Raw genomic sequence first — 27,043 nt, 5'->3', positions numbered from 1 at the left:
AAGGAAAGTAGTGATTTGGTCCAGCTGAAAAAGGTTTAAAATTAGCACTTCCGAAGCTGTCAAAAGATTTCAAGACGCCCTAAACATAAAATTATCCATATTTTGAGTTAGAGGCGATGAAGTTTTCTATAATTTTGATATAATTTGTCCCAAAAGTAGTACAACACACTGTAAAAGTTTCTTTGAGAAAGCGCAGGTGGAATTTTTTTAATTTTCATTTATGTTCTAAAAGAAATGCACTACTAAATAATTGTAGTCTCGGACCAATTAGATGGTAACCACTTTAGTTATGTCAGTCAAAATTTATTTCAACTTACAAAACAGGATCAGAAATTTGTAAAAAAATATATCAAAAAGTCTGTATAAACTACAAAGCAGCAAAGTTGTTAAGAAAATTCAAGGTGTATTTCCTTCAGGCTTTTTTTAATTTGGAATTAATATTGTTTAGTTCAAGAAATCGGCTAATGTTCGCATTTTCAAAACAGCCTAACAGACCATATTTTTGTAATGCATAACACACAACCTAGCAAGCAACTTTTACTTTTGATCTTAACTTTTAAAATAAATAAAATAATTACAACATGTTCACCATTTGATATACCAGTATATAAAGGCCATGTTATCAATTATTAACGAAAGCAAAAAATTAATATTCCAAATTATGACACACATTGATTACTGATTTTTTTATTTTCTTACCAAAAATAGAAGCATGACATTCATAGAAAGTATATATTACAATTCAGTGAAGCACCATTGAATTAATTTTAGACATGGTGATAGAAGAGCATCTTCGGATAAACTAAATTTTGGTATCAAACAACTAAATTAAATTGAATGCTTTTCATTATTGTTTTAACACTAATTACACCTCATGCTATTTTAATGACTTGAAATGTATGCCTGTGCTAAGAAAAAAAGACATTCTAATGCAATTTGTTTGTAACAATAATTTTCATTGGACCTTGACAAATATTTTGAGGGGTTAGATTCCTCACTCTACCAGCTGTAACAAAGAAAGTCATCATTTTAAATTCTGATTTTTTTATGATATGTAATTTTCTCACAAAATAAACAAGAAAGTCACATTTTGAGCCTCAAAATCTTCTTTTAGTCAACATTGAAACCATTCCAAAGTGTAAGAAAGGTATAAATACCTCTCATGATTATGTTTGACATCGTGAGTGTACATATGACATCACATTGTTGAGATGCTAAAGAATAATGCAACAGTTTTGCTGACTTTTTCAATCATGTCATGTAAAACTTGATTTTACTGTTGCAAATATCAGTTCACCTATCTCTGCTACGAGTTGCTGGGTTCACTCAATTTACTATAGTAAAATCTATGTTTTATGAAGGCCAAGCTTAAAATACAATACATTTATCTCCTGAATTTAAACCATGAAAATGTTTTTTATCAGGTGAAAATTATACAAAACAATATTTGAACTCTATTTTAGGAAAATTATTTACATACTTTTATAGTAAAATTCTTGTCAGTGTCTGTTTGGAAATAATTAAGGGATAGCGTTCAATTTCTCAAAATTGGCATAACAGAAAACATGACATGAGAATGAGCATAAAATTTAATAAATTTTTCATATATCTAACGACACCTTCCAATCCATCTAAACTATAAAGATTGTTTCCCCTAAAACTTTTCCTATTCTAATATTTTGGATACACTATTACACTATACAAAATTATACCAATGAGTAAGTTGCTTGAGTAGCACATAGTTTAAAGCTGTAGGAATGAATAAGCTTTATCAAATTTCTAGAGATTGCATGACATTTAAACAGCATAAAATGTTTCTATACAGTTTCTTGCATTGTAAAATCAAGACATAAAATATAAACGTATCACTATTCTTGCTACACAGAAAAGAACTGCTTATATTTTTATTAATAGGATTTGTCTTACAAGTATTTTATTTTTCTTTGTCTTGCAAGTTAAATATTCTAGGTTGAGTGGAGGGCTGATGTTATATGCCTTAAGTTCACATTTAAGAAATATAATTGCCTTACCTGTAAGCTAGGATGACATCCTAGTTCTAGGAGAATTCTGACAACACCTATATGGCCTTTGTTGACACTTCTAAGAAATATATTGGTCTTACCTGTAAGCTAGGATGACATCCTAGTTCTAGGAGAATTCTGACTACACCTATATGGCCTTTGTTGACACCTATATGTAAGGGTGTCTGTCTACGTTTGTTCCTGGCGTTTAGATCTGCACCTCCACGTTGAAGCTGTTCTACAACACTGGGTTCATCACCAAAAGCTGCATGATGTATTGCTCTGTCACCATCTTTGTCCTGATTCATAAAACATGATTTGTCAGAGAAGATCAAAGAGAAAATAGAACTTCCAAGTAAAACCCCAGGAGAAAAAGAGAATAATTAGAAAACAAATCCAAATTAAAAAGTTTATCAGAACAAATCCCCAAAAAAAGAGAACTTATAAAAAACAAATCCTAGAGAAAAGAGAATTTATCAGAAATAAATGGGGAATGTGTCACTGGGACACATATGATGCCCCAACTTGCATATAATGTTTTGAAGGGGCATAACTCAAGAATTATAAAAGTGACATTACCCAAATTTGTACTTGATCTGAGTTTTGTGGTAATCATGGTAATAAGCATTGTGCATACATTTCATAACATTTAGTTGAAGCAAAACGTAAGTTAGAGAGCAGACATTGCTGGGTTTTTCTATTTGTTAAGGGGCATAACTCTAGAACAGTAAAAGTGACACCACAGAAATTCAAACTTGATCTGTGTTTTGTGGTAATAAGCATTGTGTAAAAGTTTCATTACCATTAATTGTAAACAGTACCATTCTTTCTATGCCTTAAGCCTACAGGACCATGAATATCAAACAAAGCTCTATATGGGTTTTAGTTTTGGTAAGTCGTTAGTTTGATGTTTTATTTTATATCCACACTTCCATTCAATCCAATTTATTGATAATGACATGAATAAAAAACAAACCTCAATTTCAAAGTTGACTTCATACTTCATCAAGACTTTGATAACATCTGAATGACCATTCTGTGAGGCTGCTTGTAAAGCTGTATGTCCAGCAAACATTCCATTGGCCTAATCATATAATTATAATAATTTATTCCAAAAGCAAGTACAGCTTTAATATAGGATATGATATGGTATGTATAACCGTTTAACGCGCACATTTATACCCTAGGTCATGTTTCTTGTAAGAGGGGTGTTATACATGACTACAAACAATTTCTTTGTCTTTTTTTCAGGTTCAAACTCCGACAAGGAAATTTCCAAGTGAAGTGAAGAGTACGGAATATTTTTGCTAAAACTGCGATTGTTTTTATGTTTTACATGTTAAAATTGTAATATGTATCGTATTGTTCTTGATTTGTTATGTTTTATTTAAATATATAAACCCTTAATTTCTGCAAAAACATAGGAGCAGAACTAAACTTTAACTTGATCTGTAACTCATCATGGTTTACTCACATACCGAAAATCAGCCCAATATCTAAAGGCGTTTAGAAAAAATGTCCATATAACTGTGATTTTCAACAATTAATCAAGTCCAAAGCCCCTAATTTCGGCAAAAATTAGCAGAGTGGAACTAAACTTACACTTGATCTGTAACTAATCATGGTTAACTCACATACAAACAAGAATGTGTCCATAGTACAACTACACGAATGCCCCACTCGCACTATCATTTTCTATGTTCAGTGGACTGTAAAATTGGGGTCAAAACTTTAATTTGAAATTAAAATTAGAAAGACTATATCATAGGGAACATGTGTACTAAGTTTCAAGTTGATGTAACTTTAACTTCATCAAAAACTACCTTGATCAAAAACTGTAACCTGAACTTCACACTATCATTTTCTATGATCAGTGGACTGTGAAATTGGGGTCAAAACTATAATTTGGCATTTAAATTAGAAAGATCATATCATGGGGAACATGTGTACTAAGTTTCAAGTTGATTGGACTTCAACTTCTTCAAAAACTACCTTGACCAAAAACTTTAACCGGACGGACGAACGGAGGCACATACCAGAAAACATAATGCCCCTCTACTATCGTAGGTGGGGCATAAAAATTAGCCCAATATCTGAAGGTGTTTAGAAAAAAAAGTCTGTATAATGGTCTGTTGCAGAATGACGTAATGACAGAATGAGGGACAAGGGAAAACTATATGGCACTGACAACTTCAATGCGGAGCCATAAAAATGTAATGTTTCAACAGTTCATTTTACATGTATTTAGATTTTGTATGTACTTTGGGCAAGGTTTAATAGCTTACATTTGAGATACCCACATCAGCTACATCAGATCTAGACAGTATTTGGGCATGGTTAAATAGCTTACATTTGAGATACCAACATCAGCTACATCAGATCTAGACAGTATTTGGGCAAGGTTTAATAGCTTACATTTGAGATACCAACATCAGCTACATCAGATCTAGACAGTATTTGGGCAAGGTTTAATAGCTTACATTTGAGATACCAACATCAGCTACATCAGATCTAGACAGTATTTGGGGCAAGGTTTAATAGCTTACATTTGAGATACCCACATCAGCTACATCAGATCTAGACAGTATTTGGGCAAGGTTTAATAGCTTACATTTGAGATACCAACATCAGCTACATCAGATCTAGACAGTACTTTGGGCAAGGTTTAATAGCTTACATTTGAGATACCAACATCAGCTACATCAGATCTAGACAGTACTTTGGGCAAAGTTTAATAGCTTACATTTGAGATACCAACATCAGCTACATCAGATCTAGACAGTATTTGGGCAAGGTTTAATAGCTTACATTTGAGATACCAACATCAGCTACATCAGATCTAGACAGTACTTTGGGCAAAGTTTAATAGCTTACATTTGAGATACCAACATCAGCTACATCAGATCTAGACAGTACTTTGGGCAAAGTTTAATAGCTTACATTTGAGATACCAACATCAGCTACATCAGATCTAGACAGTATCTCATCCACCTTTGCTGCATCACCATTAGCGGCAGCCTTCACCAACTCCTCGTTAATGTCACCTGTTACATGGGTTTCAAATAGTTTCTTCAAGAGTGCACTTAAACGTTCTATAATTAAAAGAAAAATATATCATCACCAAAACAAAACATCACATAATGTTGATACTTATGAAATAACAGGACAAGAAAAGAATAATTATGGCAAATGAAGAATGCAAGGGTTTTACTCATTGCTGAAGGTGTAAAGTGACCTATAGTTGTTAATTTCTATGTTATTTGGTCTCTTTCAGAGAGTTGTCTCATTGTCAATCATACCACTTCTAGTTAATTTTAAATAGCTTAATCTTCTGAATTGTATAAAAAATTTCAGAGCTCTTAACTTAATAAACGAGGTTTAAACATTTTTTTAAATGTATACTGTGGATTTAATATAATTAGTTGCATACCAATTCAGTGGATTTCCTGATTACAAGTGAACCACAAAATCAAATTTTCAATGAATGACAAATGTTATATAGGCTTGTACACAGACTTTGACAAAACGACGAAATTAAATATCAACAAACATGCAATGTTTACTCAATTCACAGAAAATGATATTCACCAAATTAAATGATATCCTTAGTATCATGTTTTTTGCTCTTTTTTTTTACGTCAGTGTCTGTTCTGTTTGTGTGTAAGAAACATTTAATAATGAGAATGACAAGAACATGTGAATCTTTTATCCCCATAGCATGTGATATAATTAGTAAATACTACCTTTTGTTTTTTTGGCGTGAGATATTAATAAAATAATAATTACCCCCAGATGAGTTTCCTACTGCTGCTCCGTCAGATGAGGCCACTTTTGTAACAGCTGAGGGATTGTAAGTCCATGAAGTACCACAAACTTCTACCTTTAAATCATTATCATGATAAATCTGCTGAACACGTCCAATCTTACCCAATGTCTGAAATGACCAAAAAGATTTTAAAAAGATAATTTATAATCATATTTATCTGTTTTAAGTATCAGATATAGATATGTGTGTTAAGTGTTATCAAATTATATATGTAAATATTTTCATAATGAAACTGTAGATATGTAGTAATTCATTCCACTGTAACTACCTAGAAATCTGCCAATTAGGGAAAGCCAACTTCTTTCTACTCAAATATAATATTACCTCAGATTTAGTGAAATACTGAATATATAAGTTCTTTGAAGTTTTCTGTATATTGAAAGTCCATAGTTTAATGATGAATTCTGTTGGCTGAAAAATGACAAAATGATTAAAATAATTACGGGTATCATGGCCTCTGCCCATTCACCATGTCCCCTCTGTAATAGTTTGATTTTCTCAGCATCACTACAGATCTGTACTAGATCTCCCACTGTGAATGGTGTAGGTGGAGGGGTGATATTGGCATTATCTGTATTGGCAGAGGAGGCAGTACTTGGACTATTTACTTTAGTTAACACCGCAGGATTAAATGTCCATCTGAAAAAGTAGAACAGTTCAATAAAAAAAAATCAACTTAAATCTAATTTAACCTTAGAGGATTAAATATCCATCTGAAAAAGAACAAGTAACAATAGTTCAACTTGGAAATCATTCAAGATTATATGTAAGAATATTGTGCATGGAGTTTTTCAATTTGAGAATGACAATATTTTCAACGAAACTTTTCTTTTGTGTGATAAATAATTAATTCATGACACATGGTGAAGCTTTTGAGATATCACCACTTAAAGTATTATTCTTTGATAATTTTTGAATGAGTGCAAGTTTATGGTGAAAAGTTAGAAATATTATGGCTAGTAAGGATTATTTTGCTTGTAAATTTCAAGTGCTGCACAGCACTGGTGGAAAGATTGCAACAATACTTGTTTAATATTCTAAATATGAATTTAATCACAGCTTTGTTTTTCATCATTAAAGATCATACATCAGCAATCATAGCAAATCACCATTGTTTTTTTTTATATGTTATCATGTAAATTTTTGATATTTTTTACTACGAGCTTGCTTGCAAAATGAAAAATAACCCAAGGTATTGTCTTATGTTTCTTTTTTTGAGAAATTCATTTTCTTTTATTACCTATTTTTGTTTGTTCCTCGTTTTTACACTTAGGGTTCATTTACTAACTATTAAAAGGTTAGTATACCACATAAACTATTATTTATTCTCAAGTAAGATACTTCAACTGTGTAATATCTGTGTCAAATAATAATATTGATACAGATTTTTTTTGTATTTCCACTCAATTATGCCATTCAAATATCAATAGTCCATCAAAACTAATAACTGATACAAAACCTACCTATTTCCACTGGGATAAGAGACTACTATATCATGATCTTCATCTATACCAACAACAGTTCCTGTTGTACCAAGACACTAGAAAACAAACATCAATCAAATAAAAATATTGTTCTCAACATATTACAGTCTGAAAAGGTGCTTGATTGGTCATAGGGACAATTATCATCTACTGTAAAACCTGTAACATGTCTATTAACAATTTCAGCAACCTTTATATATTAATTTATATCATTTTTCTGATCATTCTGCATTTTAAAGTAATTACTGTTTGCTATGAGGAGTCGTCTGACAATTTTGGCTATTTAACTTGTTGAAAGAAGTTGTTTTGCTGTTTCCAACATTTTTTTCAACTCAAAATTTTTTTTGTGTCCAAAATTCCCCAAGATAATTAAATTAAGTCATATTGGGCAAACACATTTGTTAGGTACTACTTTACAATTTCTGTTGTTTTTCATTTTTGCTGTTAACAATTTTTTATACTTCTCTATATATTTGCAAAATATTTAAAGATGAGGAAACAAAGATTCTAATGCAATTTGTTTGTAACGATAATTTTCATTGGACATTGACAAATATTTTGAAGGGGTAAATTCCACATTCAGTAACTAAGAAAGCCACCATTTTGAATTCCGATTTTTTTTGGTATGTAATTATCACAAAATAAACATGAGCTACAAAATGTTATTTTTGGTAACGTTGAAACCATTCTGAAGTGTACGAAAGATATAAATACTTCAAGTTTTGTGTTTGATATAGTGAGTATACATATGACGTTGCATTGTTTACTTGCTAAATACAATACAACAGTTTTGCAGACTTTTCATTTATGTCATTTTAGGCCAAAATATTTGTTAATAGGTATTTATTCTAATATGCTGCATTAGAATAGAGATAACTGTATTTTGTTTAAAGCTAGGCCTTCGTAAAACTTGATTTTACTGTCGCAAATATCTGTTTACCCAGCTCCACTACGTGTAACGAGATAACTCAGTTTGCAGCAGTGAAATCTACTTTTAACAAAGGCCAAGCTTAAAATACAATACAGTTATCTCCTAAGTACATCAGCTGAAAAGTCTTACCTGCTTTACTTACCATGATTGATTTAAGTTAATAGTTTTACTACAAGTATCACATAAACTTAAAATCAATTTGATCAATGACAATGAGGTAAAGGTCAAATAAACTAAGCCTGACAGAGATGTATTGTCAACTTATTTCTTTTAATAAACAAGAAACAGACCAAAACTTAATATTGATAAATGAACCATGAAAATGGGGTCAGGTTCAGATGATACCTGACAGGCAGACACATACACCTTACAATAATTTCATATACCAAATGCATTTGACATATTGCTAGGAGTATGTAAGGAACAGTTTAAACCAGCAGTTTATATAAACGAATGAAACAGTAAAATGAGGTCATGGTCAAATGAATCCTACCAGACAAACATGTTCACCTAACAATCATTCAAAACACCAAATAAAGTTGACCTAATGCTAATAGTATTTGAAAAATAGACCAAAACTAATAAACTTAACATTGATCACTGATCCATGAAATGAGGTCAAGGTCAGGTGAATTCTGTCTGATGGACATGTAGACCTTGCAAGGAACTCATATACAAAAGAGTGTTATCCTATTACTCATAATAGGCAAAAAGTCATGAAAAAATATTAAGTGGCTAAGTTTGGTTTAATTTAGCACTTTCTGAAAATTCTGAGGATTTTTGTAAAAGTTAACAGATGACGAAGAGATGACATATGGCGAACACCAAATGAGAGCACAATTTCACACTGACCCTTTTGGCCATGTATGTCAAAAGGAACAGCAACTGAAAGACTCTATAATTAACCCCAAAAGTTAGGAGAGAAATATAGTCTAGAACAATAGACATGTGTACAATATGTCAAGCTTACATCGTTACACAAAAATTGTTCAGTATGACAATTTATACAATTCTCTTGTACCTCAAACATTCCATCAGTCCATCCTCCATGTCCATGTTGTAAGGATTGTACAATCTCTAGTTCTAAATCCACGTTTACTTGATCACCTATGGCCAGTCCACCAGGACCAGATCTGGAACCAGGACCTTGTTCTCCTAAAAAATATCACAGAATATGCAGCAAATAAATCAAAATGAATTATACAAAGGGGTTTGTCCATAACCTTATCTATCATTGGACATACAATTTTTTTGGACATATTGCAATTGATGCTCAAAAAGCTTTCTTACAGTAATAGATAATTTAACCTATAATAAGGCAAAGGGATGGTTTGTAGTAACTGTAAGCAGATAAAAGTTAGCATTTCTATGTCTCCTTTTTTCTAAAATTACTGTTTACAAGGATGTTTCCTGTGTTACAGTTAATGGCTTCAACTGATATCCAAAGTTCCACCTTTGACTTTGGTAACGGAAGGAAATGTTGATATCTTAATTCCTGTCACATAAAGATACATCAGTGATGTCAGTCTCCAAAATTTATTTTATTTATTTTTTTAATGACTCTTGGGGGCTAACAAGACCCAATGTATTTTAAAGCTAAAGAGCCTTTTAACAAATTTTTCTTCAAATTAAGTGTAGCATCTAGAACCTAATTTTGCTAGAGAAATAGAGAAATAAAATTGGGAATACAACATATGCCCTTTAGAAAGTGCATTACAAATAGTTTTCTCTTAAAACAATTAAGACTATTTCATATTGTAAGGGAGATAACCTTTGTTTGCCTCTCAAATTAGTATGCAGGCAAAGAGTAGTTACTTCCCTTTCATCCCTTTATTTTGTATCATTGGATTTCATAGACAAATAATTTATTCTTAATTTATAGCATCAGAATATTAAAAGGATTTAGTTACCCTGTAACATTTATAAGATTAAAAATCTTAAATATCTTTGTAGCAGATTTAAAAATAATATGAGGAGGAGGAAAACAACAGTATTAGAAATTTAACATTTTTAATTCTAGGACACAACAATTTTACTTACCTAACAGTGGTAAATGGTCTCTGTAGAAAGATCCTCCTTTAGCATCGTTTACAACCTTTAAGTCAGCCTAAAAACATACAAATGCATTTAACAGAGTGAGACAAAGTCAGTTTACAGCAAGGTACATGCAATATTTTTTCTTATAATTTTATTGGAGCTACTTTGCTTCCTGTCTAACCTAGAATAATTCAAATTGTCTAGAGTAAATTAAGATTTTTGAATGTTTAACAATAACATAGTTTTGATAAAAAATAATGTCCTTTAAGCAGATCGGATTTCACTATTGACAACATAAACTGAATAACAATATATCAAAATGATTTATTAGATCTAAATTATTATTAACAGCGACAAAAACAATCTTTTCACATTCAACTCAATTTATCATCAAATGATTTAAATTAAAATCTCTTTTTAAAGGTTTGTACTTATTTCAAAGATTTCCCAAATTGAATCAAGTTTTGTCTGTGCATCTTGACGTCCAGTCTAATTTGAAAATATTAATTTTCAGTTTCAAAAACTTTGCATTCTGAAAAATGAACTTTAAATTCAATTCCTAGATTTTAATCTCCAGGTTTTTTTTAAATTATGCTTTATAAGAACAAATATCAACAAATCTTTGATATCAACTCTTTCAATCAGCATGTTTTCTTGAACTCATTATATTCACTGTTGTCCACTTCATGTTGTATTGGACAGGTTCAGTGTTCATTAATAATTTGTTCTTAGTTCTCAACCACAACAAGTAACCTTACCATTCCCTCGAAACCACCTCTGTATAGATTTTTAGCAGCATTGTCCCATAATACATATGCAGCACTTCTAGGACTTGCAGCACTCCAATCCTGAAATTGTTTCAAACATTTTTTATTCAAATACTCAGTTTTACTTCTGTTATGTTTTATAACTATTCTTCATTGGTGAATTTGCTTTGGTGAGGTCACTAGAAGTTAAAAGCAAGACTCTATCATAATGAAGTTCTATAAATTCTGATATGTTTGCCTGCATTTATTACTGTGATTGTTGAACAATGTTGTTGAACAATGTAAAAAATCTGACAGATCGTAGGAAATACAAATAATGCTATCAGAATTTAACCAGTAAGTTTTAGTAATGCAAATCTCATAACGACATAGATTTTCCAAAAATAAAAGATTTTTTTTTTTTTAGTAAACAGTATGCACTGTCTAAGGGACATAACTATTACAAATAAAGTGAAAAATAAACAAGTTTCCCAAAATGATTGTCTAGAGTGTTACACTTCTCTTCTTCAACCACAAACAAGAAATTCTTAAAGGACTGGTAACAGGAAATTACTGAAGAGTATGTGTAAGTCAGAATCCTGTCACCAAGCATTGATTTTAATGATAAATGAACAATTAATGGTAACAAGGAAATACAAGTTGCTGAGACTACAAAGGAAAGAATCAAACTTGGTCAAGATTAGTTTGAAAAAAACAACAGACATTGATCAAATGTATTACTCTTATTATTTCAATGGTGAACAATGTATGTTAGGTTGTGTTTCATTCATGTGCAAGTGTCAAGGCAACAATAAAGTTTGACAATCGTGATATCACAAGCATAGTTCTATAATCTGAGACCTGTATTTCTGTAACTTTTCCTCTTCTACCGTTCCCCCCATCTTGATCCTCCCACTGCCAATCCACTCCTCTCACAACACGAGCCCCGGGAAATATACCTCTAGCTGTTATCTTTTTACTTTTTCTTCTGGGTTCTATAGCACATCTATTCAAAAAAGGTTAAAAGAACTTCTTATTCATGTTATTTACATTATCAAATCATCATTCACCCTGACAAATAAACACTGCATACAATTATGAGAAATATCTCTTAAACATAACAGAGTTAAAAAAGAGACTTACTCAGACAAAGCTGACAAACTGATGGATAAACAACAGTTTATAATCATGCTACTTCTGTCTTCATTTATAAAAATTTAATTACATGTTTGTTGTATTTTACAATTCCTCAGCATTCAACACTCTAATCATTTGCTAATGACCAAATGATAAAACTTTTCATATCATTAAACAGGAAATTTAAGCAATGAAACATGTGTTTTGTGATGGTTGTTGACATTAACATATATATATACATTTATTTTTCTCAAAAATTATGCACCAAAGTATTTGTCAGTGTCACCATACCTTAACCCTTTCCTCCATTGATTTTTTTTTTTGCATACTTGATTCGCATAGGAATTTTTCAATAAAATGCTGAAAATATGCTTTTAAGTATAAAATGTATTGCGAAAAACAAATATTTCATCAAATAAATCTAAGTCAGATATTCCTATGATATTCCTTTTCATATTGGATTAAAATTTGATTAAGTCTACTGCAGACACTTTGTAGTTAAAGCGTTTCAACTGAGATACTATAAAGGCGTCAAAAGGCGTCATTATGGAGTAAAGGGGGTGGCGTCAAAAGGCGTCACTATGGAGGAAAGGGTTAATACCAGGTAAATTATTTTCAAAAGTACACAATGACTGGAAACCTTCTTACCTGTCACCCCCTGGTGTTGTTATTCTATAAAATCTGTGCCTCAAATTGTGTTTATCACCATGGTAACATACTGAACAAAGGTCAAAGTTAGGACATTCTGCACACTTCCACCTAATACCAAATATTGGTTGTTGTCTACAAGAATCACACATTGAGCCATCATGCTTCATTCCTGTAAAAAGTCATTTTAAATTATGAATAACATCATGAAAATTGTTCTGCCTGTTTATTTTTGATATTTGATTTTTGCCATTTTATAGTCAAAACAGTCTTTCTTCATGACACTTAGAAAATATGTAAGAATCACAGAACAAGAACAATCTATTTTCAACTGACAGAGCCAGAAGTTACGTAGCCTAAGAGTATCATACTGTATGGACCTGCTGGTCAATGGTTGTCATTTGTTGATGTGACTTATAAGTGTTTCTCATTTTTTAATAGGTAAGACCATTGATTTTCCTGTTTTAATTGTTTTAAATTAGTCATGTGGGGGTCCTTTATAGATTGCTATTCAGTGTGAGCCATGGCATCAAGTTTAAGGCTGTTATTTACCTATAATGGTGAACTTTTTACACATTATGACTTAGATGGAGAGTTGTCTTAAGGCACATGCACTCTTACCACATCTTCTTTTTTCTACTTAATTTTGGAGCACTGATCACAAAATCCTCACATGACAAAAAGAAGGGTAATACAACTGATTCCACTTTTGTTTGTAGAATACCACATACATGAAGTATCTTTATTCTTCAAGTTTAAGTTAAATAAAAGGCTTTAGTCTACATGTAGGTAGCTGATCTAATAGAAGATCAACATGAAAAACGATGACCCACAGAATAATCTTGATTCACCACAAAACACCAAAAAAGAAATATTAAATTCTACCATGTCTACTAAAAGTTTGAAACAACTCTGTAAGATTAAGCTCAAGAAATTTGAGAAAAAAGCAATATAACTCCATAACAACAAATACATGTATATATAGAATGTGTGAAATCAACAATGCATAATTTAAGACAGATGTGACATCAACAAATTCACTTTTCCATTGTGGCGTCAGATATTTTCTATTGTCTTTAAGTGATGTCAAAATTTTACGGTTTATAAGTGATTTTTGTATGACGTCAAGAGCTCCACTGGCCGAACAGATCTCCAAATAGCGATAAGGTGTATACCTTGTAATCCCTGAGCGATATTAGTCCCCCTTTACTGGACATCGCAAAGATTACAGTAAAATTTTTACGTCATATAAATACAAAATATCTGAATTCGAAGTCACAATGGAAAAGTGATTGTTGTATGAAGTCTACATTTCAAGCGAGACAGATTTCCAAATAGTGATAAGGTTATACAAGTACACTATAAGATAGCCCCACAGGACGCAATTACGACTGGACACAATTACGAACGATTTCCAATGTTTGCCCTCTGAGATCATATTTATTTATATTTATCAATAAATGTTTTTATAAATAAAAATCCTATTAAAATTCCCTTGTTTTCATGATAATACAATTTTTGTGCACTTGGTGAATGTTGATGACGATGACAAAATCATTCTGAAAATATTATAAGAACGGCAATCTGGCCTGCAAGTTATATAAAAAAAAAATAAAGGTAAGTGCATATTGCCTTTTATTGTTAATATATAGAAAGAAAAATATCTCCTGATTCTGTTCATATGCGTGATGCCTTTTATCTTGCCCTAATAACCCAACAATTGACGTTTTTTAGACTCTTGTGACCATATTTATGGTCAAAAGAAAATATGTTAATTCTATTGAAAAGTGCAGAGAACTCCGAAAGAAATGTTGACCTATATAAAAAAAATTCATAGATGAATGATAAGTACACCACCGAAATGAATAAACTTGAATTTAGTGCTCCTTTAAAGGAGGAACTTATATAAAAACAAAAAAAATCAAAAGTCTTTCCTTTACACATGACCGACATTTCGTCTGCAACCACTGCTGAAGTAATTGAAGTAAAAAACAAACTTGTGCATCTTATTTTCCTATAAAAATGTGTTTGAGAAAAAGATTAATGTATGCTTTATCAATCTAGACTCTTGTCATTGATTTCTTCTGCAAGATATATCAATATAGTGCTGTTCGGGATTGCGTCCATATGTGGCTCTCTTGACCCGTAAAACGAGGTCACGCAAATCTTACTAAAGTATCCTAACGTGAATAAAAATTTATGTGGGATATGATGCAAAATGGAAAGCCTTCATACATCTTAAATTCTATGGTATAAACAATTCAAGAAAAGTAGTCTACATAAAAAAATATTAATCACAGTTCAAAAATCGTTCGTAATTATGTCCGGTGAGGCTAATTGTCTGCAATTCCTGGATATTACTGGATATCACACAGATTCCCGTAAAATTTTGACATCATAATACAAAATATCTGACGCCACAATGGAAAAGTCTTTCTTGTATGACGTCAATAGTTCAAGCGGGACAAATTCTCGGTCAGCAGTGAATAGGGATAAGCCATTTTAAAGGTGTATTTGTACGTTGTAAAAGGAACTTGAAGTTGAATCAAAACTGCATACAAATTTAATTACCTGTTGGTGCACTGTCTAATATTCGCAAATCATAGGCCCCTGCACATCTATAGTTAGCTGCAGTTCCATTGTCCCATACAACTACCACTTCCTCCGGTGATTCAAAGTTTCTGACAGTTCCGACGTGCCCTTCTCCTCCGTCTTGCTTTCCCCATTTCCAGTCAGGACCCCTTACAACCCTGGCGCCTACACCTTCCATCATGGTCACACGTGCCACACGATTGGACGTGCTAGTGGAAGGTTCCAGGTTTTCTGCGTTCATTTTGCTTAGTTCAGTCTAAATCTACTTCATTCTGAAATGTTTATGTTCTTCAGACACGAAATGGTAGTAGGAAGTGTAAATTCTCGTAAAATCTCGGTGAATCTCGGGCATTTGTTATCCTCTGGACTCATCGTATAAGTGAAGCTAAAACCCCAAAACTGTTAGGCTAGGCTTGGTTAGCTCAATCCAGAATATTTCAAATCTAGTTGATTTTTAAGAATTTTCATAGACAAGCATGTGTAAGTTATATTAACTTTTGAATTGTACTAAAATAGTTTAAATGTTAAATCTATGAAAAAGTATTGGTTTTAATAGATGGAATGTAGAGTGAGGGACCGCATAATTCGTTCATTTCCACTTACATCCGACCTTCCTGATTCGAAAATTTGGAACATTTAATGTATGAATGTATGTTTCAGAAATTTAACTATATGAAAAAAAATGATAAAGGAATTGTCTTCAAAACATTGGTTAATTGTTCCAAAATCGAACGCAAACACAAGAGGAAATCAAGTTGTTCAGACAACTTCTTGTACGATGGGGGACACATTTTCGCCGCAATGTATGATATGACCATCGACCATCCTCATTATCCTGGTATATTATAAAAACGAATATTTGCAATTACATGAATCAGCTTGAGAGATCATTCCTATACGATTTTGTCTTACAAATATTTACTTTAAGACTGCGCATGATTGCCATGACGTTACGCACGGTATTGGTGCCACTCAGCGTTACACGACGTTCCTATAATAAAACGACGATTTTGACGTTGTTCCACGGAAAGTTTCAAACGTTGACCTTATATTCTACTCATGTGAAAATGCCGCTTAAAGAAAAGAGATGTTCGAAGTTGCTTCTTTATATGGTTTTATTTTTTTAAAGCCGGTGCAAATGCAAAATTCCATTGAATTAAAACAAAATTTTAGATACATGATCAATTATTAATTTTTGCGAAGAATTGTCTGCAACAATAGCACAAAATGACAATTTGATGTCTTGTAAAATGATTTAAATATATAAAAAGAAGATGTGGTATGATTTCCAATGAGACAACTCTCCACAAGAGATCAAAATGACACAGAAATTAACAACTATAGGCCTTCAACAATCAGTTTCTTCTATTTCTTAAAATTAAGCAATGCTCTCTCTGCTAGAAGACGTCTCCTATCTTAGTTTGCTAGTGAAATTTTAAATAGTTCGTGTCTTGTTTCTGTCTCTTTTCCCCAATTACACGTTTATATATGTTTGTTGCAATTTGGTAATTTCGCTTCCTCAATTAATATTCAAATGCTTCTTGATTTGTCTTTGATTATGTGAAAGATGTAGGTAGTATATATACCGCAAGCTATTTTTCTTTTCATAATCTTATTTCATCAACACTTTAATCCTGGGACTATTATACTGTATACTAACGTTAATATAAAAGTCCAAGAATTTGGTTTTATTTAATTTTTCTTAAACAGTGACTTATAATTACATTATAATTCATATTATTTATTTTAACGTATAAGTAAGTCCACAATCTTTACATCAATCCCGATTTTATGGAAAATGTTAACTATATCATTATTTAAAAAATCTCTAACAAAAAACTTTATAAAATGTGCATCGAAAAAGAAATACGTGCTCTTATGCTGTCGTTGCCAACTTTCAATAATTTAAAGTTGGTCGGGGTCTAAATTATTTTTTAAAAAAAGAAAACGTTTTCATTGATAATTTTTTTTAAATCAGGATTGTTTTACCAGGTAAATAATTAAGAAAATTCATGTTATGTAGGAATTTACACATTTTGCACATAAATCAGGCCGTTAGTTTTCTCGTTTGAATTGTTTTACATTTGTCATTTCGGGGCTTTTCATAGCTGACTATAAGGTAAGGGTTTTGCTCATTGTTGTTTGCATATATAGAAATTATTAATTGGTCTTATACGACCGCATCTTCTGCTTTATTGTGAAAATGAGAACCGTGATTCTGTATTGTTTGTTTTTACTTTCGGAAACATATTTTGCTTTTTTACAAACTCAAGCTTCAAAAAAGGGTCGGCAATTTTTTTTTTTTTTTTTTTTTTTTTTTTAATATTTGAAGTTATAGAATTTGGCAAAGTATGGAAAACTTTTACACAGACCAATACCTACATTACAGATAACCAGCAGGTCGAAATCCGATTTTGAATAATACAACTTTTTTTTTACTAGATGTGATTTTTTAAGTAACTGCTATATGTGCATGTTTTCATAGTTCAGTGTTTCTCAAGCGAACAACGATGGACCGTCAGGAATGCATTTCATGCATTTTTTATACTATACAATATTTTTGGTCCCGCGCTTCCATTTTCAACATATAACTGAGTATCGGTTTACACAAAATCTCCTTTGACATGCATCCGATTATTTTTATGTTTTCGGTTTCAATATTTTTGGTTTCGTTTTTACATTGTTTTAAAAGTATAATCAAAGTACTGAAGTACTGAACCTCGGATGACCGCAAGTTCTTGTGGATGGTCAAAAGCACTTGTCTCCGAAAAAAATTCACATTTCTATACCGGAAAACTGAGGTTTATGTACAGAGATATATTTTTTCTGAGACAAGTTCGTGCGTGGATGATGAATAAATGACAAGGAATTCAACTTCACTGCTTTAATATCTATTATATTGTGGTGATACAAATACGTATACTCTGGTTTGTTGTTATATATTATATTAATAATTGTATATAGCAGTTACATGTATGTATAATTTTCATCCAATTTTATATCATTCTATTCTACGATTCTAATAAAAGTGCAGTACAAGTGCATGGTGGACACTCTTCTATAACAATTCGATTTTTTCAATAGATTGGATTTGAGTAGACATTCATATTTTCCCAAAAAAACTTTCTTGTCATATTCTTCCGCATGCGTTAACACAATTTTTCTGTACGTGTGCATTTTTTAATGCATATAAATATTTGTAACGACATAATATTTTCGTATTATAAATTTCTGTTCTTATGAGTATTCATTGAAGAAGTGAATTTATAACAAGCGATAAGAAATGTTATTTTGCACTCGATGATATCCGCGTATTTATACGATCAGTTATCAGTTAAAACGAAAGTAAAATCTCTATGGCAACAATACATCGGAATGCCCTCACGGTCATCGCGATGTAAAAATTAAAATTCAAGCTATGTTTTGTGGCGTTCTGCGAAGATGAAAAAAATATCTACTTTACACCGCATTGATTGGTTGATTTTTTTTTCTAGAATGAGTTGGGAGTGTCTGTAAATTAATACCTTGGAGCTAGCTGCTACATGTTTGTGTGCCATCCATCATATATGTCGGACAACTACTCTCTCACTCTCTTTCTTTCGTTCTTTCTCAAGTTATGGTAAAAGAAAAGTTTCAATTTCAATATACTAGTTTCATCACATGCTCATGTACCAGGCAATTCTGTTGGAGATTCGAGAAAATAATCTTTATTCTGCCACACTACTTCTAAATGTAATAACCTTATTTTTCAAACACATATTGCTAGGTAGATGACTAGGAATTGTTCTACTCACAGTAGATAAAAAATCATCGTTAGCTATACTGAAATTTTTATGACATACAAGTATTTCTATGATAAAACGTTTTGTTAAATGAGTCGATGCGACAAAAAAATGATTGCACGTTTTACTGAAATGTTCACGACTAAGGTGTACTTTTTCTCATAAATATTTTGTGAGAAATTTCATTCATGAGTATAGCTTCGAATCTTTTAATATAAACGCTAGGAATTACAGATAATATCTGGCTTAGGAGGATAATTAAGAAAATCTCACTTTTGATCGCATTTTCTTTTTCAATGTATCTTGCTTTTATAAAGTGGGAGTGTGGTTATTAGTAAGTTATCTCTTTGTTATACCTCCGGGGCCTTGTCTTTATGAAATATCCGAGTTAAATATTTTGACATCTTATATGCATGAATTAATGCAGATCTGTATTTTAATGCATATTAAACGAGAACTTTATTTTATATAGATCAGACCATAACATGAAATTATGTTATGTCAAATATGCAAGAAAATTCGTATACAGTTTAACGTTATTATAACGCGAACGTCAAATTGCGGTTACGGGGACATTTCATTGGACATCTTAGATCGTTTCGGATTTTTTAACTGTAACTCAAACAAAAGTACATATTATATCATTTTAAAGGAACTTAAATGTATTTTCCATTCATATCAGTTAACAGGTGTTAAAAAATCGAGATATAGTAGAATTTTGTTTGATAAAAACCCTCTGAATTATTCTTTGTGTTATTTTGTCCATCGGGACATTTTATTGGACACGGGAAAAATTACGATGTTTTTAAAATGGCAGTTGCTATTTGTCCGGCTAGCCGGACGAATAGTACCAGGACTATTTGTCCGGCCAATACAATGCGCATGTCACAATAATATTTGTGTGTGTAATATTATCTTCAGCATCACCAGGGGCACATGTTTGAAATCTTTAGTGTTAGGGCCTAATCTTGTTACTGGTAATTGAAATTGTTGTTTTCTTCATACTAGTATATAGTCCAATGTGGATAACGAATAATTAGAATAAAATCATATATATTCCATATTTTTTTTATATAAGAAGAGAGAAGAATTTACTTGTAAAAAAAACTTGGGTAGTGTTTGACTCGTGAATTTTAAGTTAACGTAAAGGATTTTGTCTAGCTGAAAAAGGTACAAAATTATTATGTCTGTAGCTGTAGCGAATCGAATAATTTTGTAAAACTAATTCTCCGATCAATTATTTATAATTATCTTTTATTTCCCATTTTCCTTGTGATTTCAATTTTTTACAGTCCCTATCATAAGATTATATCATTCTTGGAAGTTCATAATATCGTGTTCCATTGTCAAATTCCGAAAACTTCAAAATGTATCACAAATATTTCAGCCATGATCTTAAAATTGAAAATCAGTGATCAGATTACACGCGCCCCCTTGGTGCTACTGAAGATAATGTTACACGCACTTCCGAACGCACATTATATGACATGCGCATTACAATGGCCGGACAAATAGCCCTGGCACTATTCGTCCGGCTAGCCGGACAAATAGCCACTCCGTTTTAAAATAAGACCGCAGTTACTTAATGATGACTTCAGATAGCTTCTTCGGGACATGTATAATATTTCTGATATTATTAAAATCCATTTTCGTCCGTTATATTTTATGAAAGTGAAGACAGAAAAAAAAATTACGGGTTGAGCAGCTAATTGGGACATTTTTTCTCCTTTTTATTTAAACTCTTTTGACGATCTTCCTTCTCTTAAAGTTAAAAACGTCTGTTACTTCATTTTAAGTTAAATGTATACAAAACAATTGCAAAATTTTTAACCATTCTACTTACTAATGAATCCGCACTGGGATTTTAAAGACTCACATAAAACAAAATTGTAACAGCGGGACACCCTTAAAATGACGTTATAGGCATCGAAATGAGCAAAGTTTTTCATTAAAAAACAGACAAAGCACAAAATCATCTATGTTATTGATTTCTGTGGTTTATTTCCTTTCGAATGATATGCATAACATGGATATTTATTGTATAGGATAACAGCTTGAATTTGAATAACCCACCTTCTAACCCATATTTCCAAAGTGACACCAATATCGTGCGCAACGTTTTTATAAATCTTACATAATTGCCAAAATCGTTGAAAAACACCTGCGTATTTCCAGAGACATATATACACATGTGTGTATATATGTCTCTGGTATTTCTTTATATGTGCAAATAACCTTGAAAATGGGGTAAAGAGGAATATCAACAGCTCGAACATTACAAACAGCCTATACCATCTATTTAGGCAAGTATTGGGCAACAGCACACAAATTTTACAGAAAAAATAGCAAAACGGCGAAAATGTGTCCAAGGCGAATATGCGCCACCCAACACACAACCGGTTCCCATTTTGGGATTACTACATTTATCCAGAGACATATAAATATAAACACAGTATATATATCTCTGATTTCTTTCATGATTAGTCTCAGTTCCCATGAAGATCTATAGGCTTCCTTATCGTGAATATTGCAGTTATGGGTAACTGGGAAGATATTGTTGTAGGTTTTATTGAAAATGTTTAGATCCGATTTTAGATCAGACTATATACGTTTAAAAAAATTCTGATGATTTAATTATTAAAAGAGGCTCTCAACCTCTCAAAATCTGTATGAGGAATAGGAAAGGAGTTGGTTTATAATATGCAAGTATTTAAACTTTATCTAAATATTTCAGCATCAATGAAAATTATGCACTTAATTTAAAACGAAGTTAAAAAAAAAACTATTTATGCAAAAAGATGCAATCAATTACTGAACATGATTTAATATGACATACCATAGCATACAGATATATATATGGCTATTATATCTATGGACATACTTAGCTTAATATAATGATTTCAGAGGCAATAAACTATTTTGGAATAAACAAGCTTAGAATTTATATACTCCTTAAAAGCAGATTTTGCTAATCAAATTAACTTTTGCAGGGAACTTTCAAATACAGACATTACTTAACAAAATTCCGTATCTGTGCTCACGATTTGCAATCTGATATCAGAAAACGGGAGCGATGAGCAGAGGCGGATTTAGGGAGGGGGCAGGGGGCCCGCCCCCCCCCCTTTGGGGAAAAAAATCGTTGCTTATATAGGGAATCATTGAAGCGTGACTGGAGCGGCCCCCCTCTTAGGTCAGTCAGTGGGCCCCCACTTATGAAAATTTCTGGATCCGCTTCTGATGAGAGATCGGTTTTTAATTAGATTGCACGATTTTTAGATTGAGATTGCTTGTTGTATTCTTCTGCTTGTCTTATAATATTTAAGCTTTTGATACAGTTGATCATTCTATTTTATGAATTAAACTATACAAACAATGGGCGTAGAATCCATAATGTGGTTTGAATCATATGTGACGTAGAGACAGCAGAAAATTGATGTTATGGTTTTGCCGGTTGTATTTTATTTGCATGGTTGCTGCATGGCTTTATTCAACTGTTCGTTTTAGATGCGCATGATGCTTTGTTTTTATTTGTTTTGTATGCGTTTTTTTTTTTTTTTTATAATTCGGTAAAAAAAGCCCCTCAGCCGAATCAAAACAAAAGTTTTATGTCTATTTTATGTTTGACTGTTATACCTGCGGTTTCAATAAAAAAAAAAAGTATTTTGAGTTCTCTTTTATTCTTATACTATGTAAATATCTATCAACATTAATTCTCATGATAAATTATCTTTATATGCAGATGATAGTACAATTTTATTTTCGCATTGAAGAACCCGGAGGTAATATATGAAAATACTCATAGAATAGCATGCAGTCAATTGTTAATTTATCATTATATCGGCATGCATGGGTTTAGTCAATAAAATAATATTCAACAAATCAAATCATGATAATACATAAAAGATGCATTATAATACTACACGAAAGATGCCTTATATGTAATACATAAACGATAATCTTTTATGTATTATATATGCAGCTTTCATGTATTATATATTATAATGGATCTTTAAGATGCATTATAATAATACATAAAAGATGCATTATAAACAATCTGATCCAGAAAAAAGCAACATTGCATATTTTTACTCAAAATAACACACACTATCGGCCCTGCATTTAGGCAAAACTGAGTGTATGTCTTTTGGTTCAAAACTCAAAAATTTTCAAGTCCGTTGAAATTACCATAATCATTCCAGCCTACCATTGCGTTAAATGAATGGACCTCAACATATGCTGGCAGATTTTTGTCTGGGGAAACTGATGATTGTCATCACTCAAAAATGAACCCAAGACTGGAGTTCCTTCGGACATGATGGTCGATGTCTATCAGAAAACTTATATACTGGTTAGTATCAATCCCATTATGATGATGCTTTTCGGCGTTTTATTCCTATTATAAAAAAAACTTTAATGAAAAGTTGTAAAGATACAATTATTTCAAGATAGATCTTAAATAAATCTTCATGTATTAAATTTATAGAGAAAATGTTTGTGAGATTTAAAAATAGTTGGATTTTTACTGAGTTATAATTTTCCAAAATTCGTCAAGTTAAGTCAAAAATGTTTTTTGTATGATTTCATCACTAAAACATTTTTAATGAGGTTGATTTTGTATGTTAAAACGGCTGTTATGTGTTCATAATTACTAAAACCCTGCCACTACTACAGAAAAACTCAATCAATTGCACTGATACTGTATTATTATTATAAAGGCGAAAATCAGATGAATTATATATGGGCGTTATATTCTAGCTTCTTTTTGCCTTTGATTTTTCAGTGGAAAATCCAATGAATCTAAACTACCGATTCTTTTTTGAAAGATTTGCTTGAAAACATTAATCCGTGAGACACATAATCGAGTGCACGGCAATTAATAGTTTGCTATAAATACGAAAAATATTCAATGCAAAATAATATCAAAAGTGGCTTTATATTAAAGAAGGCACTGGCTACGGTAACATGGAAATGTAACAATAATAAAAATATTATTGTTACATTGGAGACTAAATGCCGGAATGCATGGTTGGATAAGGATCTGTTTAATTACGAATGTAACAATAATTATTGAGGCTACGGTTACATTACGTTATTGTTACATGAAAAAAAGCAATGTACGATGGGACTAGTAATATGTACTAAATAATAAAAGTTCAGGACATTTATTACATACATTTATAACATACACACAATTTATTTACTGTAATTTTTTATTCTACAATGACAATTTCTACAAATCCAGTAAGTTGTTTTTAAAGTCCGACACATTTTTGATGAACGAAATTACGTCCTCCACGGATACGTGTACATACAGAATTTCTTAGTATTTAAGTCAAGTTACAGTTAGCAAACATTGTTTTTGATTATCAATTTGCGTCAAGTTATAAAGCTGTATAATATGTATGTCTTGATATTGTTTCAGTTTCGTTTAAAACGCATCCCAAGTTTTATTGTTTTCATCATAAACAAAATTGGTCCAAAGTATAATGACAGTAATAAGAGTAGGTGTGCAGTAAAATACTTTAAAAAAGTGAAACCATTGAACTATATTTTTCGCCTTTGACAGTCACACTTCTAATCTTGAGTGGTATCTTTAAGAACATCAAAACCATTAATACGTAGTAAAACTATTCAAGTTGTACACCATTTGTTGAATAATAATATTTTATTATTTATCAGTATTAAATTACAAGTATTGTTTAGTACATATGAAAGAATGAAGCAATACAACTAAAGAAGATTTAATTTAATCAATCTAGCATACATTGCTGTTTTTCATGTAATAATAACGTAATGTAACCGTAGCCTCAGTAATTATTGTTACATTTGTAATTAATCGGTTCCTCACCCAACTTTGCATTCCGGCAATTAGTCTCCAATGTAACAATAATATTTTTATTATTGTTACATTTCCATGTAACCGTAGCCAGTGCCATTAAAGAAATTGTATAACAATAAATCGTAATCTAATACGTAATTTCCATGTACTGTTGAGTATTGTTACGTCTTTTTATAGTATATATAAACCAACGTTCCGATACAAATTTAGAGAACGCTGGTGACGGTGAAAAAAACACAGCCCATCAACAGCAACAGCTGAGAATGGCAACAGCCAATATGAAATATCTGAAAAGAAAATCAAGAAGAAAAACTGCAGCAGTCAATTTCTTATCCAATATTTCTTTAGATGGGACCCACAAAGACACTAAATATGCCATGTTCAATAGGAAACACCACAGACTGAAAGAGGAGTCCGAGTGTGAGCTTGAAATTAGTGAAGACGTGGAGGCCGAACGTCTCATCACCGACACCAATAAAAAAACTTGTGTATCTCAAAAGAAACCAGGAAGTGATACAGTCATTCAATATAGAAAACAATCCGTGGATTCCGTTAATAAGAATGTATTTTTGGAAAATCAAGGAGTACTTACACCCAAAAAATTGTTTAGGTACTTAGCAGTGTATTATAATTTATTTGTTTTATTTTTAATAAGGCAGTGTCTGCGTTAGTTCAAAATAATTATGGCGTCTTGCAAGGCTATTTTAAATTTTTTTCTGGGACACCTTCCTTTGTTAAAAAATTAAAATAGCCTTGCCTGACGTGTTAATACAATTTATATCGCTATTTGTCCGCCATTACTAGATATCGCACAGGTTCCTGTAAAATTTTGACGGCATAAAACAAAATATCTGATGCCATAATGGAAAAGTGATTGTTGTATGCATCAAAGTTCAAGCAGCTGGGTCATCCGGGATTAGCGATAAGGTGTATTATTTGGAATATGTCTGCATGAAACCGCATGCCGGTACATATAGTCAAATTGCCATTTGTAGGCTATGCATACCAACACCCTGTTTTAAAACAATAATATAATGCCATCTGATCGCGAATGAAACTTGAAATATAAAGGGAAATTATCGATAATATGGGGATTTTGTGAAGAACAAGTGAAGAGTATGAAAAATAATATTTTCAAATTGTATATATTAGATAATAATACATAATAAGCATTTCAAATTAAATACACACTAATGGAAAATGAAACTGTACAGTCCCTTTAAAAGAAAAACATGAGAAAATTAATACCATGAATACTATCATAAAATGTAAATGCAAATTTAAAGAATTGAATTTTCATGATCATGATGATTTTACTGAATTTGAAAAATACCCATATGAGATTTTGTGGCATCTTATGCTACATATATATAAAGTAGAATCGAAGTAAATACTATATTTATTATACAACTCAAACGATCTACAGTTACAGAATGATTATAATCCTAAATAAAAGCCTTATTAAAATACATTTTGTATGTGCAGATAATGAACCTGTGTGTGGTCGAAATGATAGATACATAAAAACTGTTACAGTATCAATTATCAGCGGATGTAACTAATTTTGTTAATGTCACTATAGATTTAAAAATAATCTTTTAGTTAAATGTAAAATTGAAACTGAAATTTTAAAATATCTTAAACTACTAAAATTATAGCTTGGATGTCTATATAAAATTAAAGAAGCAAATAATAATGTCAAATTAAACCAATTTTTGTCCATCTTTAGTCACGCCAAGTTTAAAGTGGAAAGGACATTCCGTTTGGAAAGTACTAAAAGTCATATCCGTTATATCATGAACGGTTTACAATTGAAAAACTAGAAGTATTTGACATATTAAAAACAAACTTGACTAATGAATGAAATGCGGCAAATTCGATTTTAAACTAAAAATTTAAAACAAATACCTTGTACTAGTCCTTTTTCCTGTAGAATTTGTTTGGAATTTTTTGCCAACTGCTGTGAATACAGGAAAAAATTATTCTGTTAAACTTTAATT

General features: G+C 31.5%; 2 protein-coding genes across 8 annotated transcripts in view; one reads left to right on the top strand and one right to left on the bottom strand.

Moving 5' to 3' along the window:
• LOC139494698 (E3 ubiquitin-protein ligase MIB1-like) overlaps positions 1-15,774 on the bottom strand; it is a 69,044-nt gene extending 53,270 nt beyond the window's left edge. For 2 of the 4 annotated variants that reach the window (XR_011657118.1, XM_071282879.1), the window contains exons 1-12: positions 15,402-15,773; positions 12,831-13,002; positions 11,907-12,051; positions 11,058-11,147; positions 10,303-10,369; positions 9,284-9,417; positions 7,311-7,387; positions 6,291-6,486; positions 5,808-5,955; positions 4,962-5,113; positions 2,998-3,105; positions 2,123-2,320 (exon numbers count right to left, since the gene is read on the bottom strand). Coding sequence is in view for 3 of the 4 variants with exons in the window: in XM_071282879.1 (XP_071138980.1) it covers positions 2,123-2,320; positions 2,998-3,105; positions 4,962-5,113; positions 5,808-5,955; positions 6,291-6,486; positions 7,311-7,387; positions 9,284-9,417; positions 10,303-10,369; positions 11,058-11,147; positions 11,907-12,051; positions 12,831-13,002; positions 15,402-15,663 (1,749 nt within the window). In the remaining variant the exon portion in view is untranslated. Of the gene's footprint in view, positions 1-2,030; positions 2,078-2,122; positions 2,321-2,997; positions 3,106-4,961; positions 5,114-5,807; positions 5,956-6,290; positions 6,487-7,310; positions 7,388-9,283; positions 9,418-10,302; positions 10,370-11,057; positions 11,148-11,906; positions 12,052-12,830; positions 13,003-15,401 lie in introns of all 4 variants that reach the window. The other 2 variants (XM_071282889.1, XM_071282898.1) reach the window with 2 other exon arrangements.
• A 9,483-nt stretch (positions 15,775-25,257) lies between these two features.
• LOC139494624 (CDK5 and ABL1 enzyme substrate 1-like) overlaps positions 25,258-27,043 on the top strand; it is a 30,228-nt gene continuing 28,442 nt past the window's right edge. For 2 of the 4 annotated variants that reach the window (XM_071282798.1, XM_071282786.1), the window contains exon 1: positions 25,269-25,653. In XM_071282798.1, coding sequence (XP_071138899.1) covers positions 25,307-25,653 — 347 coding nt within the window. In that variant the 5' untranslated portion in view covers positions 25,269-25,306. Of the gene's footprint in view, positions 25,654-27,043 lie in introns of all 4 variants that reach the window. The other 2 variants (XM_071282804.1, XM_071282791.1) reach the window with 2 other exon arrangements.

The sequence above is a fragment of the Mytilus edulis genome, chromosome 1 (genome assembly GCF_963676685.1).
Source record: "Mytilus edulis chromosome 1, xbMytEdul2.2, whole genome shotgun sequence".
NCBI classification, from domain to species: domain Eukaryota; kingdom Metazoa; phylum Mollusca; class Bivalvia; order Mytilida; family Mytilidae; genus Mytilus; species Mytilus edulis.
Note: the sequence above shows the minus strand (reverse complement) of the source record. Positions and strands in the feature narration are given on the sequence as shown.